Source organism: Diabrotica virgifera, chromosome 1 (assembly GCF_917563875.1).
Source record: "Diabrotica virgifera virgifera chromosome 1, PGI_DIABVI_V3a".
Taxonomy (NCBI): domain Eukaryota; kingdom Metazoa; phylum Arthropoda; class Insecta; order Coleoptera; family Chrysomelidae; genus Diabrotica; species Diabrotica virgifera.
The window spans coordinates 259,544,717-259,563,241 of record NC_065443.1 but is presented as its reverse complement, the minus strand read 5'-3'; the positions used below and the strand labels follow the sequence as shown (position 1 = coordinate 259,563,241).

The window sequence follows — 18,525 nt, the reverse complement described above, 5'->3', positions numbered from 1 at the left end:
AGTCACTTTTGTTAATCCAGTGATTGAGCGGTCGTGGAGTAACGGCACAATCGCTGGCCTCATACGCCAGTGCCCGTGGGTTCGAGCCCTGCCAAAGACAAACCATTTTCATTTCCAATAATGACACGAGCCGTCTAACCGTGCCTCGGAGAGCACGTAAAGCCGTCGGTCCCCCTGGGCTAGTGTACATCGGCACTAGTTACTTGAAACAGGGTTAGAGATGTAAATGGCGCCGAAACTGTCCGAAAGGATCTCCCTGGCAAAAATGCCATACGATAATATTATTATCAAGCGATGAGCTTGTATAGCTCAATTGTAAGAGAAATAAGTCCGCCTACTTTTTTTAGTATCCACTTTGATGACAAGTGATGACATTTGAACTTGTCAAGTGTCTTAGTTTGTTCTATATGTTATAGTCAAAGTTCGAACTTCAGGCACTCCTAGGTTTGACTAGGCAATCCTCAGGTCTGACTGACGGTCTTAGTCAAAGCCCGAAATAAATTACAGTTTCGACCTTTGACTAGTCAATCCTAGGAGAGACTAAGTTGGTCAGACAAAGGTCGAAATTTAATTTTATGAAATCGGTGTTTGACTAGTCAAACTCCGATCAGCTATTAAAATGTCGTAATTTGTTAGATTATGTTTAATAAAACGCCATTTTTTTTAATTTTAATGTTTATACCGATTACCGTTATATGTATATACCGTCTTTTGCCGAAGTATTTATTTTCTTTTGTCTATAATTTCGAATCATTGTATACTGTAATACTTATTTCATATGCTTTTTAGGTCAAAAATGGAGGTCAATGCGACAAGTTTTGAGCCCTTCGTTCACGAGCAGCAAAATGAAAATATTATTTAAACTTATTTCAGAGTGTGCACAAAATTTCACCAGACATTTTCTAGAAAATGAACAAGATGTCGTGGAAATAGAACTTAAAGATACTTTTACCAGATTCACCAACGATGTTATTGCCACTTCTGCATTTGGTATACAAACAGATTCCCTTAAAAACAAAGAAAATGAATTTTATGTCATGGGTAAACGTTTAACGTCGTTTACAGGAGGATTTCTAACAATGCTTAGGTTTTTTTTACTTGTCTTGTGTCCGAAAATGTATAAGGTAAGTATAAATTTAGTATAACTTAACAAATTTAACTGAAACCATTAAGGTTTATTGCACCGCATCAACGAACTTTTGTACTATATTTTGCATTGTAAATTATTGTTATATTATATGTTATATTCACTACATTGTTATTATTATTGTCAGGGCCCTAACATAAGTTAATTGACGCCCTAGGCAATTCTCTGGTAGCCGCCCTTCAAACATGTACCATTTTTGCGAAAAAAATTGCAGAAATTTTTATTTAAATAAGAATACACTAAAAATGGATATACGCTAAGATGCTTATATACCTATAACAAAAAATTGTCATTCCAGTTCAATCACATCAGAGACTTCTTTTCAAAAAAAGACTTTTCAAAAATATTTTTTTTCTTGGCAAAATTGACAAATTGTTAACACGTTCTTGCGTCATACTTGATGGGAAATTATTTTTAATTCTTGACATTTTCGAAAATGACCTTTCAGCGGACACGTTGGCAACTGGGATGCACAAATAAATGTGCAAAGCAATGTCAAAATTAGGGAAACACTCCACTTAGTGCAGTCACTGAAGGTTTTCACCTCCGATTTCGTTGAACCTCTATCGATTTTCATGAAAATTGGTGAGTAGTTAGAGGATATCTCAAGGAACAAAGGTGACATGATGCCAACTTGCACTTTTACCGTGGTGGTCGATGCCACCCCTTCTCGTGGGTGAAAATTTTTTTTTTAAATAATAGCATAAATCGATAGAGAGAGAAATTCTAAGCAAAATTTGTTATATAAAGTTATTAACATAAGTCAATACTTTTTTAGTTATTAAAGATCAAAGATTTTATTGGCTGGATTTATTGGATTTATGTTTTAAGGCTGTTTCCATATATAATTCAAAAACTATAAGCTTTAACAAAAAAGATATTATTACCAAAATTTAAGATAATAAAAAGCTGAATACCTACATTCCTCACTTAAATAACTAAACTAATGTTAAGTCAAATTGAGTTATGAGTTATTGAATGTATATATTTTTCGACGAGTACTCAAATCTAAGTATTCAAGCTTAAATAACGGGAAAACGATGGATTTTATAAAATATAGCTTCTAAGCACTTGTCAAAGTACTTCGGAGTACCTATCAAATGAGCTCCGGTAGAATTTAATAGCATCACAATTAAGCAGGTTATGATGTAAATAAGAGAACCCTTTAGAGTTTTTAGGAAAAAGTGAAAAATAAAACATACGCCATTTCCACAAAAATTAAAATTTATAGTTATCCTTAAAATAATTTCTTTATATTAGCATAAGTAATGATTTCAACAATTTTAACCGGTTTAGAATGCATATTTTAGAAAAAAAATATAATTTAAAAAATCAGAATTTTTAAAATTATCGTAATTTTCATTTTCTTTTGATAATAACTTCAAAAATACTTGATGTTTATCTGTATAAAATATTTTATCTTTTTATTATTTCTGTAGGGTAAAAACTAGTGGAGATAGCAACGTTTAAAGCTTAAATTTTGCGGCGAGAACCATGTAACCGGGACCATTTAACCTTTTATTGAAGTTATACTTCTTTACGCGCGATATGAGGGTGAATTTTAATAGGATTAAAACCTTTGATCCCGGCGCAGTCGCATTACAACTTTGTTCTAATTGGATGTTCAAATGACATGACAAAAATTATCCAATATGGCAGCTGTGGCACAGCTGTGGGACTGTGGTTTGGTTATGTATGATTGTTGCGTTTTAAAATTTGTAGGAAGAGAAACAACAAACAAAAAGTTAGTTAATGGTTATACTGCCTTTTTAAATAGTTTTCATATTATATTTTTGGACTTATTTCTTAACATAGGAGAGATGATTGTTGCATGCCAATGTGAAAGTCCATCAAACTGTGACTAGTATGAGTGCCGCAAAATTACTGATAAGAAACCTATTAGCTCGAAGGCGTAGAGAACTGTGGATAACAACAATCAACCGAGACGATCTACGATCTCGCTTATTCAAAGCTAAAGAATCTTACACTCGTAAGTGTTTTAAAAATAGTTGATCAAATTTTGTTATGATATTTGAACATAGCCACTTTGCACGATGCAAGTGATTGCGAAATTTATTAGTCGTTATACGGGCTCTGATTTGGTGTTGAAATGATCTGTCAATAATAAATAATTGTTCAATATGAAGGTAAACAAATGTATAATATATTAGTTTTATTGTTGTGAGGACAGAAACAAAAAAGTTTATAATTGTAGTGATTTTTAAATAGTTTTTAAAGCAACAGGTACGTAATAATTGTAAATATATCATAGGTACCTACCTATTTGAACCTACCAAAATACATAATATGTAATACTTTTATTTACATAATTTGATTACCATCAAAATTTCTATCAATATTCACCTAATATATTGTTTTCTTACTCTATGTTTTGTTGTATTTTTTCAATTCTAAATCATTTCAATTCAAAATCAAAATAATTTGATTTACATCATTCAAAAATGTCAAAAGTTTAATCCGTTTAGTTAGTCGATCTTCGCACATAATGACACACTGTCTCCGTGGCGAAGCGTTTAATGCGAGTGAACCCCAATACAACGCCAATACCAGCCGCGCTGGTAAGTTGGTTCGAATCCCAATAGAAACTTTTATTTTTTTATTTTTTTTATACATTTTATGATTGTAAGTATATTTATTATATAATTTTATTTTCAGAAAACACGTATTTAGTTAAAAAATTTTCCGACAATTAATGTTCAGAAATAATTTGTGGCATTTTTAATTATTTTGTGTGTGTTTTATTCTTTTATTATTTTAATTTTTGGCACTGTTTTAATAAAAATGTTTGAGAAGTATTAAGTATAAATTAGTTTAATATTTAAATAAAATATAAATAAAAAGTATATTAATTTCGTTTATAATCATGTAATCATATAATAGAAGTATAACTTCTTACGTGCGTACAAAGTACACACACATCCTTTTTTTTAAAGTAAGAGGTTTAAAAGATTAAATTCAACGTGGTTTAATAGCCATTAGCCAATTCAATTTCAAATGGTGTTTAGGCAAACCTGATATTGCAAAAATTAACGGAGTTATCTAAAAATTTTGGAAATTTTGGAAAAGATTTTAAAAGATAAATTTTGAAAAATATTTCGTGCATAATTTTAATGCTACCAAGTTGTTCGGGGCTTATTTGATAGATATTTCTAAGTACTTTGACAAATGTTTAACCTTTCCGGAACCGTGCTATAAAAACTTACGCTACAGGCCGTGCGGGGCAACTATGGTACCCGACTAAAATACTTTAATAATTCATTTAAATTTTAAATTATTTTTTGGAAAGTTATATAATAAAGCACTAGTAACTGAAATAATTTATTTTTATTATTAAAAAGATTTACGTTTTTTATTTTTACCTGTAATTACAATTTGATCTAATTCATCATTTTTACAGTCAAGGCATAAAAATGTTTTACTTTCTTCTCGATGTATGGTGCAAATGGGTTTTCTGCATGTATTACATAATATTTTAGTCTTTCTATCACGTGCCCTGGCACAAAAGCTGCATCTTATCGACTTGTATATTGTTGAATGTCTCTAGCAGTGGTTTCTGGCACTGTGTGCCCCGAGGAGTTAATTTCAATTTTAGTAGAAAATTTAAAATATAATTGATAATTTTTATAAAAAAACGATTTAGTAATATATTTTCTAAGATTACCTGGAGGGACAAAAAAAAATAAAAATATTTTGAAAAGTTATAAAGGCAAAACCGCATCTGGGGTACCTAAGATGCGGCCACGGAAAGGTTAATAAGGTTATGTAATCAAATGCATGATTTTCCCGTTATTTAAGCTTGAACACTTAGATTTGGGTACTCACCGAAAAAAATATATTCAAGTACCTATAACTCACTTTTAGTTAACACAAAAAAGTTTTTCCAGTAAGGATTTTATTTCATTTTTTATTAGCTTCAATTTTGGTAATACGTAATAACTTTTTGGTAAAATCTTATAGTTTTTGAGTTATCTATGGAAAATCGGTTAAGAACATGCATTTTTCTCACGAAAAGTTAAAATTTTTGATCTTTAATAACTCAAAAAGTTTGCAGCAAATTTTGCTTAGAACTTGTCCCTCTATCGAATTCTGGGGATATTTTTAATAAATTAATTTTCACCCCGAGAAGGGGTGGTATCCACCCCCAGGGTAAAAGCGCAAGTTGACACCATGTCACCTTTGTTCCTTGAGATACCGTCTAACCACTCACCAATTTTCATGCAAATCGATAAAGGTTCAACAAAATCGGAGGTAATAGCTCATAAATCCACCTTCAGTGACTGCACTAACTCTTCGTTAAATATTAAGATATGTCAATTGGTGATTTTATTGTGGTATCCAAATGACCCTTTAAGTGAATGCTAAGCATCATGTATGAATGATGTATCTTGGTCGTCTTTATTTGGTAGATATCAGATTTTCAGCTTCTTTGGGTAATAATTTCTTCATTGCTTAATTTTGACAAATCTGTTAATAACGCGAAAACGTTAATAAATAAGTCGATAAGATTCCAGACGTCTATTCAGGTCTCGTGTCAGGGTGTCGATTATAATGTAGAATGTGTGGATTTTTATCTCATCACTAGCTGAAAAGTTTAGTTGGTCATCGACCCCCTCGTCAAATTGAATTTTTCTTTTTCTCTTCCTTATTTCTTTATATGTTTTATTTGGGCACACCTTTTTGGCTTCGTTGCGGTAAAGTAATTTGAAAGAGCTTCATTCTCTTTAATGACAGAACCCAGATCCATGATTCTTATATACAAATATTTTTTGTACAGTATTTTTGCCGCCCTCTCATAATGTCCCGCCCTAGGCAACTTCCTATATTGCCTAATGGATATAGCGGCACTGATTATTGTATATGTGCCATTACAAATTACTTTTATGCTTTTTGTATATTTTGTTGTTTCCAAATAACGAGCGATCCACAATTATTGGGATCAAAACTAGCCGTGCAAAAAATTACGTATGTCTTGTTTTAATCTGAATTTATATCATTGGTTTATCAATTAATTTTGATTAACATTATAAAATATAAAAAATCAGTCAAAACCAGAACTTTAATCAAAAATAAAAAGAATTAACAAAATTATAAGTAACAATAATAAATAAAATCAAACAAGATCTCTACATAACCTTACTTTTCTTGTTAAGTTGACGTACACTGCAAAGTTGACGTAAACTGGAAAGTATATCTGAATTAAGAATAGACATGCACTGTATAGCTATCTCTGTCGTTCAGAGCCACCTATGGTGACAATAATTTTGGATCACACGTTATATTATGTACACCAATATAGTGAATAAAAATAAATATTGCTTTCACCTATTATGAAAAAATGTGAAAACGTTGAATTATCCATATCTATATGTCCGTCTTCAAACACAACTCCTCCGTTATTAGACCCGATAGAATGAAAAATGAAATGTCAAATGAAAGGTTATAACCAAGGATGGTACTAAAGGTAGGAAATTTGACCTCAGACTTCTGGTTTTAGAGTTGCAACCGGAAGTTCTGTTTTAAAGTTGGTGAAATGGTACAACCGATTTATTGTTCTTACGCATCTTAACAAGATGAAAACAGATATTTACTTCCGCTTTCATGCCTGTCTGTCCGTCCATCTGTCTGTCCGCAAATATAACTCCTGGGTTATTAAAACAGATAGAATGACAAATGACGTGTCGAATGAACGCTTATAACCAAAAAATGGTATTATTAGAGGCGAGAAATTTGACCTCGGACTTCCGGTTTTAGAGTTGCAACCGGAAGTACTGTTTTAAAGTCGCCGCTTGAAACTTGTAGCCATTGCTTCACCTTGTCTTAACTCTTTAATGAATGGAAATTCTTCATCCAAATTTTTCCCAGCATTGACACAACCTGTTATGATCGTATATTTATATATTTTTAAAAATTAAAAATTTTAATAATTACCTACTTACAGGCTTTTAAATTATGTGTTTATCTGTTTCTATATTTCGGGATGTTTTTTTTCTGTCAAACAGCTGTCTTCAGGAAAACAGGTTGTCAATACAAGACCTTGCTGTACGGAATCCACATTGACTGATATTATTATTTGTTTTATAATCTTACCGTGAAACCTGGACATGGAGTGTGTTGTACATAGTAGAAAAAGTATTTATTCAATAATGTATTATTAACAATTCCATGGTGGATCATTGTATTTTATTTCATTGTAGTTTTTAAAATTGGGTATTTTCAAACCTGAAGTAAAATCATTCTTTATAAATCTGGTAAATGACAACATAAAAGAAAGGAAAGAAAAAGGTATTGTACGTCCAGATATGCTTCATTTATTATTAGAAGCACAAAAGGGTGTTGTACTTAAAGAAGAAATCATAACCGATAACAGTTTTGCTGTCCAAGAGGAATCTACTTCAGAAGGTATTAAAATATTTTTATAAAATCTTTTTTTTTTTCATACCCTATTAGAACATCACATTAAATATACCCTAATGTACTTTATTTTTATTGAGAAAGTATTAATTCGGCGATTTTCTTGAATAAATTCTGTCCATCTACGACTTCGTTCTTCTTGATGCTTCTGAAATTTTCTTTTTATTTTTTGTGATTGGCTTCATCTGTAGGACTTGTATCCTTGTCACTTATCATTTGTACCTTACCGGAGACTTCTAATTGCTTACCATCAAAACAAGAAAATTAAAATATCTTGGACATATTACACATGGAGAGAGATAATACAACTTGCTCCAATTTATTGTGCAGGGAAAGATTAAAGGAAAAAGAAACAGGGAGATACAGAATATCGTGACTGCGCAACCTGAGAGAATGGTACGGATGTGTGTACATCAAATGAGCTTTTTAGAGCAGCCGTCTCTAAAGTTCGAATGGCTATGATGATTGTCGACCTCCGTCGCGGAGATGCAACTTGAAGAAAAAGAAGAAGTTACTTCTAACTAATAATAGATTCATTTTATATTTGAAATGAATTTCGACTCGATTCAAGTTCTCTGTTTAACCCAGGTATGACAATACCAAAAGGCACCGTTAGGAAAATATTCCAATTTACAGTTCAGAGAACCTTTATTTTCATTTGTTGAAATTCATTTTACATATTCCCCGTTAGAGGGCGTTCTAACCATACTGCGATATAAATAGTTTTAATTTATATCGAGAAACTACGGTCGTGTTTATTTAAATTTGTCTTCCTCAGAGCCTCCTTGACAACCGGTAGACCTAGAAATAGTACTATCGGAGGATGGAGAGAGACAAATTTTCATTTGTTTTTTGTGCTTATCTATTTTTTTTTCGCCGTACATAAATTTACGCCTTTTCCTTTTCCATCTATACAACCTCTGTAAATCTAGATTTTTCTTTGATTAGGCCTCACCAGTTTCTCCCATATTCCGTCGCATAAATTATTTCTTCTTCTTCAAATGTCACCTCCGCGACGGAGGTCGGCAATCATCATAGCTATTCGAACTTTGGAGACGGCTGCTGTAAAAAGTTCATTTGATATAAATCCGTATACCAATTAAACTTTCACGTTGCGCAGCCATAATATTCTGCGTCTCTCTATTCTTTTTCCATGAATCTTTCTCTGCGTGGAATATATCTAAGATATTCTAATTTTCTGGTTTCGTTTGTATTTAAGACTTCCATTTATTTATTAATCTTTCTCAGAACCTCTTTGTTTATGACGTGTTCTGTCCATGATAGAACTTGAATGGTTCCAGTTTTTTCATTGATGTCGCATTCAAGGTCCAACCTTCCATTCCGTAAAACAAAGTCGAGAAAACAAAAATTATTTAAAAATATATAAAGATTTTCAGTTTCTTTGCAACACGAAAATGCAGCAGCTGCACAATACTCTGGTTAAATCGGAGAGTACAGGAAGAGTATATACCAGTTTCGGAGGTCTCTTCCCCCTCATCAGTAGTCCCATATCCTCTTCTCTCCGATTTCTTCACGTATCATACTTTGGGCCTTTCCGAATTGCAAAGAAAGAAATGTCACGGGTGAACTGGAGCCATCTACCGAAAAACAAAGTAAGTTATGAATCGAAGTAGCACAGAAAACGACAATAAATATCGTCTCCTTACCACCAAATTGACAACAGGTGGGATACTTTTTTTAGTTACACCTCCTGGCATTTTCAAAATTTACCTCTCAGGAGGTGTAACCAAAGAAAGTATTCCACCTGTTGTCAATCTGGTGGTATGGAGACGATATTTCTGTCGTTTTCTGTGCTACTTCGATTGATAACTTATTTTGTTTTTCGATGTTTTTGGGCCTTTCTTTGCAATTCGGAAAGGCCCAAAGTATGATACGGGTAGAAATCGGAGAGAAGAGGATATGGGACTACTGATGAGAAGGAAAAGACCTCCGAAACCGGTATAGACTCTTCCTGCACTCTTCGATTTAACCAGAGTATTATGCAGCTGCTGCATTTTCGTGTTGCAAATAATTTGAAAATGTTTATATATTTTTAATTAATTTACTCTTTTGTAGGAGTATTAAGGAATCTTTCTTGTTGGAACTTTTACCACGCTGAGCAGATGAGTTGTGAATTATTTAAAATTCTCTCATCTTAATTTCCTCGGCATCCTGTTTCATTTATAAATTTTAAAAATCTCAGGAGGTGTAACCAAAGAAATTATTCACCTGTTGTCAAACTGGTGGTATGGAGATGATATATTGTCGTTTTCTCTGCTACTTCGATTGATAACTTACTTTGTTAAAAATTATTTAGTTGGTTGGTATTTGAATATTCTTCTTCGTTCCTCATATTTTCAGAAACGCACCTCAAAGTAGAATATTTGCATCTTACTGCTTATTTACCTTTTATGATAATTCAATTTTACATTTTTAGGTTAATTCATAAAATGTTGTGTTGTAGAAACTGGTATACCTAAACATGTCAACAAATTAACCGACGAAGACATCACTTCTCAAGCACTGATTTTTTTCTTTGCGGGATTTGATACAGTTGCCACCCTTATGTGCTTCATGGGGTATGAACTAGCTATTCATCCTGATACTCAAACAAAGCTTAGGAATGAAATACAAGAAACACTAGACGAGTATCAAGGACAGTTAACGTATGAAGTTTTACTCAAAATGAAGTATTTGGATATGGTCGTATCAGGTAAGAATATATGTTTGTTCTATTAAATAATAATTATTATTTAGAGCACAATTTAAAAAGCCACAGTTAGGTACATAGCTTGTAGTATTCGGTAGTAAATTAGCCCTTAATTATAGCAATATTATGATATTCTCAAACCATGCTACGATAATTTCAGTGAAAAATATAAATTTTGTAATAATTTTTGAGCAATATAACGTGACTAAAATCTATCATCTTTCCTATTTTAATATACTTAATTGATGTTCACTTATTCAAAAATTTATTGGTCTTCATGCTTCATCTAAATACAAAAGTTCGCATCACAAACCATACATACTCATAGACGTTTCACGTAAATTGTCAAGGTCAAGACAGCAAATTAATTACCATTCCAATCCAGAGATGTCGCTGTCAGTCAATTCTCTTGTCATATTTAACAACTGACAGTTGACAATTAAATTAATTTGTTTTGTTATTTACTTTTTATTTTACAGTTTGTGACTTAATTATTTTATTGTGTATAGTGGTGTTACGTTTTTAATCAGATTTAATTACAATTTTAATCAATTGTATTAACCTCCTCTCCGTTTTTATGAGTAGAATTTTTAGTTTACATTGATTGATCATCCCGTGTTGTGTTTCTCCACATTTAAAAAAACAATATAATAGATCCTGAAACAGTTTATTCCAATAGACAAGTGTGTCATCAACATTTCGGGCCTATATATTTTTGGAAGTTTGTAAAAGATTATAAGGTATTTATCTAAACAATCATCCTACAAGATTCTTTCAAAAATTTTCATTCAACTCAATATTACATCAGTGCTTTCACGTGACACATGGCAGTAGTGTTTAGCATTTTCAAAACAAATTGGAATATTTGAAGTTTTCAGTAAAACATTGAATTGTCTTTCTGTTGTTTTAATTTCCTGCGAAATTTCATCAAAAATCCCGCAAAATTTATAATTTAAAATTCCCACGTAACTAAAATTTGTCAATTTAGTTCCCATTCCAATCAAGAGATGGCGTTAATTCGATCCAAAAGATTAACATGGTCGTGAAACGTCTATAAGTATGTATGGTTTGTGGTTCGCATTCACAAGGTCTGTTATAAAAACAATTATCTGTTCCTTCTTTTCCATTGTAAGATTTAGTTTTAGATAAAATAGGTCTCAACTGTGTTTAAATGTTTTTTCTTCTTCTTCTTTCTTGCATGTAGGCTTTAAAGCATGTTTCTTCTTCAATATTAGTCTCCTAAATTGTTTAAATTATCGCACCATCTTTTTCTTGGTCTGCCAATACTTCTTCGTCCATTTGGTGACTTTCTCGTGCTATTCGTACTATCCTAACCTCTAGGATACGAAAGTCTTAGTACGGGGATATTATGTTCTTTTTAATGTTGAATTATTCCTAGCGTTTTAATTTTTTCCAATTTATTCTAATCATTATCAGATATGTCTTTTTCTAATCCGTATTGGTATACATGTTTTCTACCCGATCATGCGATCATCTCGTACATTTGAATCATCTAGTTCGAGTTTTTTATCTGTTTTTTCTTCGCTAAGAGTCAGATCTAGAAGCCTCTGATCCTCTTTAATTTCATACTGTCCTCGAGACATTTTGTTGGCAATTAAAATAGCACTGTAAGTACATAAAAGACACGTTGGTCACACATAGCGATTCTACTAATAACTTGCAAAGCATCCTTCTTTTCACACTGATGTTCGGGCACTAAAAATACAAATAGTGCGGCAGATTCGTGCAAATATTATAGGAATTTTGCATTTAATGATAGAAGCATATAATTTGGACCACACGTACTACACCTATAAAGGCTCAAAATTAGATAGAGGACCATCTCAGATTTTACTACTTACAAAAATTTACAAAAATGGCGGGCATTCAAAATGGCGACGGTACATATGCGACTAATAGCACGATAACTTTTGAACGAAAAGTCCGATTTCAACCAAATTGAGTATATTGTTTTTTTTTAAGTAAAAGATCGAGGTCTTGAACCGAAAGAATCGGTTTACCAGAAGTTGTGTTTTTCCTGATTTTTTATGTAAAAATATGTTGTTAATTTTTTCAATTCTTTGACCCTGTATATATTAATTTTTCAAAAAGGTAATACCCGCTTTAAAAAAGCATAAAAATACATTTTAGGAAATATTTAGAACTCTTTACTTATGTTAATTATCAATTAATAAATGCGTAACGTATCTTCACATGTACCTATGAACATAATGTGTGGCAGATTCGTGCAAATAATATAAGAATTATTGTGCATTTATTGGTAGAAGCATATAATTTGGACCACACATACTACACATAAAAATATTTAAATTTAGATATGAGGCCATCTCAGATTTTATCTTAAAAAAAATGGCGGTTATTCAAAATGAATCTGCCGCACATAGGTACATGTGAAGATACGTTATGCATTTATTAAATGGTAATTACCATAATTAAAAAGTTCAAAAATATTTCCTAAAAAAATATATTTACTCTCTTTCAACGGCGGTATCAGCTTTTTGAAAAATTACTATATACAGGGTGAAAGAATTGAAAAAAAAACAACATATTTTTACATATGTATATAAACAGTAAAAACACAACTTCTGGTAAACCGATTTTTCCGGTTCAAGACCTCGATGTTATTCATCAAAAATAGAAGATTGATATCAAATTTGGCTGAAATCGGACTTTTCGTTCAAAAGTTATCGTGTTATAAGTCACACATGTATAGTCGCCATTTTGAATGCTCGCCATTTTTGTAAAAGGCAAAATCTGAGACAACCTTATATCTAAGTTTGAACCTTTATATGCGTAGTATACGTGGTCTAAATTATATGCTTCTAACATTAAATGCACAATAATTCTTATAATATTTGCACGAGTCTGCCGGACATACATAGGTACATGTGAAGATATGTTATGCATTTATTAAATGGTAATTAACATAACTAAAAAGGTAAAAATATTTGCTAAAAGATATGTTCACGCTATTTTCAATGGCGGAATTATCTTTTTGAAGAATTAATATATACAGGGTGAAATAACTGAAATAAAAAACAACATATTTTTACATAAAAACCAGGAAAAACACAACTTTTGGTAAACTGACTCTTCCGGTTCAAGACCTCGACCTTACACATAAAAAAATTACCTATATACCAAATTTGGTTGAAATCGGACGTCTCGTTCAAAAGTTATCGTGATATTAGTCACATATACATAGTCGCCATTTTAAAGTCCGCCATTTTTGTAAAAAAGGCAAAATCTGAGATAGCTTTGTATCTAAATTTGAACCTTTATAATATGTGTAGTATATATGGTCCAAATTATACACTTACATCATTAAATGCACAATTGTTTCACATATCGGCTGCACTATTTGTGCATAATTCAAATGCATTGTAAGCATTGTGGACACGTTAATAGCTTTTTATTTTATTTACAAGCGAAATTTTTGACATTTAGCAAATTCATACGACACTGTGATTTTACAGTATTACAATGTAAAAATGAAGTTGTAAACCATTCAGTGACCGTAGTTCTGCTTGTTATGATAAAGTCCTTTTCATGAGTATTTTTAAGTGCGTCACAAATGATAAGAAAAAATGTAGGTCCGTGATAAAACACATTTATAACATAACATTTACTCTAACATGACATTTTAGTTAAATCTGACAGTTGTCACATGTTATTTGTAATTTGGCATAAAAACAAATCAATTGTGTTTATCGCATTTATAAAATGATATTTTCTTTGATTTGTATAGTCTTATAAATTGTACAGATTACAGTCGTATATATAAAATTCGTAAATATTTTTTTTCAATTATAGCGCCATATATCGACAACTAGAATAAATGTTATAAATGTTTCTAATCACAGACGTGCTTTTTTCTGTCGCATACAATTTAATGCGTTAGAAAGAAATCGGAAAACTGTGACGCACTTTTTATTTATTTTTATTTATCGTATGGCATAGATACAATAAGAACACATAATTTAAAAAAAGTATATAAAACATTACATGAAGTATCACAAACAAACATCTAATGTATACCCTATTCCACGAACATACCCCTGTTTTGGATTATTTCGACAACGAATATTTTACTGTGCAAAATAAGAAGAACGAAAGTAAATTGCAAATTACATTGTTGTTTATTGGAATAATTATTAGCGCCATTTACTTTCGTACTTCTTATGTTGCACAGTAAAATATTCGTTGACGAAGTAATCCAAAACAGGCGTATGTTCGTGGAATGGCCCATATTAATATAATGTAAAACATTTTCGGTCGCATTCAGGAACTCATCGAAAACTCCAGGGTACCGCCTTCGGGGGCATTCCTCAATAATGTGGCGGACGGTCTGCCGTTGCGCACCACAGTCACACTCAGGAGTAAGGGCCTTTCCCCATCTATGCAAGCTGTCAGCACATCTACCGGTGGTACCTGTTCTTATTCTGTTCAGCGCCGTCCATGTATTGCGGGGCAGTTCAAAGCCTGGCGGTTTCTGATCGATACAGGCCATTTGGTGTGATTCCTGTGGTGAGTCGCTCTCCCATTGTCTTCTCCAAGCGTTGGTGAGGTCGAAATGTTCCTGATATAGGGAGGTGGCCCTTAACAATGGGGGATATCTGGAGCGCAGTCTGTTCATTTCGATATCAAGCTTATCATGGTGGATGGGTAGTTGATGATTAGCCTCGATTTTTCGATATTCTCTGAGAAGAGAATGACTTCTTCTTAGTTTCGGCGGTGGAATGTGACTCAGAATGGGAAGCCAATAGTTCGGTGTTGGTCGAATTGTACCTGAGATCATTCGCATTGTCTGGTTTAATTGGGTGTCAATGATCTTCGTGTGTTTGCTATTGAGCCATACCGGCGAGTCCGAGAGCGGATGATCTGAGTACGGAGGCTGAGGACCCCCATGTGGTGCCACATAGCTTTTGGATTATATTATTTCGCGTTTTTGTCACTATTATTTCACTAGTGAAATAATTCTTCAATTTTTTTAAATGGAATTTTATATCGACATGCCACGTTGGGGCCCCTGAATGTTGGGGGGCCCGTATAATTGATACGGCTGATACGGCGGTAGCTACGCCTCTGCGCCTGTATAGCCACATCTCGAATGCTTTAAATTTTTTTCTTTTTCGCTTCAGTGAGTGTCTAGGATTCAACTCCGTATTATAATATTGAGAAGATATGACATCGTAGAAGCCTTACTTTTATTTCCAGATTAAAGTTGTGGATTTTAAAGAGTTTGGCCATGTTATTGAATGCACTCCTAGCCTTCTCTATTCTACATTTTACTTCTTCTGAGATTTGAGTAAGTTGTCTACTTCTGAGTAAGTTGTCTACTCGTCACAAGAAAGAAACAATTTTTAGTTTCTTTCGGGTGTATGGCAATTGCTCTATATCTTAGATGTACATAATGTTGCTATCGAAATTAAATGATGTTTTATATTTAATTTAAAAGTGTCTGAATGAATTGATTTTGCTGTTTATTAAACTGGTTAATTATTTTTAGAATCCTTGAGAAAATGGCCAGCAAACGTAGTAGTTGATCGAGAGTGCACAAAAGATTACACAATTCAACCAAAACTACCCGGGGAAGTAGCTCTTCACCTACCAGAAAAATCTTCCGTGTGGTTACCAATAATTGGAATTCATCGTGATCCAGAGTTCTACCCAGATCCCGAAAAGTTTGATCCGGAGCGATTCAGCGATGAAAATAAGCACAAAATTAACCCTTACGCGTACTTACCCTTTGGGTTGGGTCCTAGAAATTGTATTGGGTCAAGATTTGCTTTGCTGGAAATTAAAATAGTGTTCTTTCATCTCTTGCAAAACTTTGAATTAGTACCGACTACAAAGTCCCAAATTCCACTTAAGATTTCCAGGCAGAGTTTTACTTTAAATGCTGAAGGCGGTTTTTGGTTTGGACTAAAACGACTCCAGAATTAACTTAGTAAGAGGTTAGTAAGTGGTTACATCAGCGTGCCATCAATATTAATTAGAGAGATAGTAGCAGATCTTTGGCAACAGTGCGTCGGCAGTACATAACACTATCAAAGACGAAGGAATAATATTGTAATAATAATAATATACATCATGATGACGGCGACTGTGTTGCCAAATCAGTCAGTTAAGTTTGGATTTTTGTTATAGATATTCGATTTTAGAAGTCTAGGCATGAAATAAAAAAGTTTATTTGACGAAAGTGTTTTTTGTTCTTCCTCTTAATGGCGTTACAGACTGGTTTTTGGAATATTATATTGAATTATAGAAAAATTTTCATATAAATATATTTCTCAAACTGGACTCTGTACCGCCATTCTTTACTTTATTACGTAATATATTTACCAACTAACTTGACAAAATTATCAAAATTAAAGCTGCAATCTTGGAACGCGTTTTCCGTCTTGATGATGCTCTGATGTAGCCTCTTAATAACTTTAATTTATTATTGTTTCTAATGCTTACTTAGTCCATTGAAATGTTACATTTTAGGGCAGAGCTTGCATTTGTTAGAGGAGTCAATTTTATTTTTTTTTAATGTATAGGGGTGATCAGTAGAAGCTTAAGTTCAAGTTTTTGGGGTCGCCACCCTTGTCCCCGGCCGCCATCTTGGAAAAGGGGTTTAAAAGGGTTTCGCGCTATATCTCGTAAACTATCAACCCTACAGAAAATCTAATAAAACATAAAATGTAGCAAATAAGATTTTCTACAATTTTGTTGCTATTACGTTTTATCGTCAAGTGACCAAGAAAAAAGATATAAACAAAAATAAGTAAATATTTTTTAACAAATTTCCTTTTGCAGGTTTTAGCTTTTTTTTAGTTCAGTTTACAATAAAATAACATTATAATAATTTTTTCTACGAGCGTGCGAAAATGTCTACTTTCGCGCACGCATTTTAGTTTAGAAAGTTTCACTTTTCCGCACGCGTGTAACTTTTCCGTACGCGTGTTACTTTTCCGCACGCGGTTTTTACTTTTCCGCACTCGTGTTAATTTAGATATGTTAATATTGCTTTAAAGTAATTATAAAACATGCAATAAACTAATATTTAGATATTGTTTACTAATTTATTTCAAATATATCTTATTGTGTTCCTGTTTTAATGAAAGTAAAGCGACAATTCGATAAAATAAAATTATTTTGACATAATAATCGAAAGTCAAATCGGTAGATAATAACAGCCGTTTTGAATCATCGTCATGGAAATCAAGATCGTCGTCATGCTAACTAATTATATTGAAAGTTTGGTTTTGACAACCTTGTCAAAGAATTAATTTGTGTAAGTATTTTCAGTAGTAATAACCCAAGGACATTGATAATTGTTCGAAATTTTTTACAACAGATTTCGAAAGCTTGTTGCTTGGAAACAGACCGACGCCGTAGGCGGATTTCTGTTGCCTGTAAGCAACAAGCTTGAGAAAGTTGTTAAAAAATTTTTGAGCATTTATCAATGTTCGAGGGTTATTCGGATAGAAAATTTTTTGCTGGTTATGAAAAAAAAAATACAGAGCAGAAACAATTTATTTAAATGTGCAATTAACAATTCTTCCACCGTCCGATTTCCATCTAATTCATATTTTCTATCATTGCAAAAGTACATAAACGCTTTCCATACAAATTTTTTACTGTAAACAGTATTCTTTGGTATATTTGATTCGATAATTTTATTAATATTCTCATCAGTATTACAACCAAATCGTGACATTTTGAAATATTGAATATTTGAAATGTCAAAATCGAAATGAAACGAAATGTAGGTATCCATAGCTACATGATTGAGTGAAAACAGCCCATGGGATCTGTTTTCAGTATAATGTTGGTTTTATTGTTGTATTCAATCAGATGACCACAAATTAATTGATTTCATTGGATTTCTAATTGAGCAAAAAATTTTCATATCAATTAAATTGACTGATTAAGATTTGGTAATTTTTTAAAGGCTCTTATAAAAAATATTGTTTCTAACTCTGGCAGAAAGTCTCTTTTCCGCACTCGACTGCTTGCCGAATTCCCGCTTCGCGTCGTTCGGCAAACTGCAGTCGCGTGCGGAAAATAATGACTTTCTGCACTTGTTAGGAAAATAACTATTGTAGAGAATTTTTCAGCGAACAATTTCCACTATAAAATTGTTTAATTCTATTTATTTATCTAGGTTTTACAGCGCTCCAAACTTGACCAGATTCTCGAATGCTCATAGGGATACAATAAAAAC

General features: G+C 32.5%; 1 protein-coding gene across 4 annotated transcripts in view; it reads left to right on the top strand.

Annotated features, from left to right (window-relative positions):
* LOC126883772 (cytochrome P450 9e2-like) overlaps positions 1-17,366 on the top strand; it is a 41,145-nt gene extending 23,779 nt beyond the window's left edge. For all 4 annotated transcript variants that reach the window (XM_050649459.1, XM_050649452.1, XM_050649446.1 and 1 more), the window contains 4 exons: positions 790-1,124; positions 7,363-7,567; positions 10,044-10,292; positions 15,820-17,366. In XM_050649459.1, the coding sequence (XP_050505416.1) occupies positions 790-1,124; positions 7,363-7,567; positions 10,044-10,292; positions 15,820-16,256 (1,226 nt within the window). In that variant the 3' untranslated portion in view covers positions 16,257-17,366. The remainder of the gene's footprint in view (positions 1-789; positions 1,125-7,362; positions 7,568-10,043; positions 10,293-15,819) is intronic.
* Positions 17,367-18,525: the final 1,159 nt, after the last annotated feature.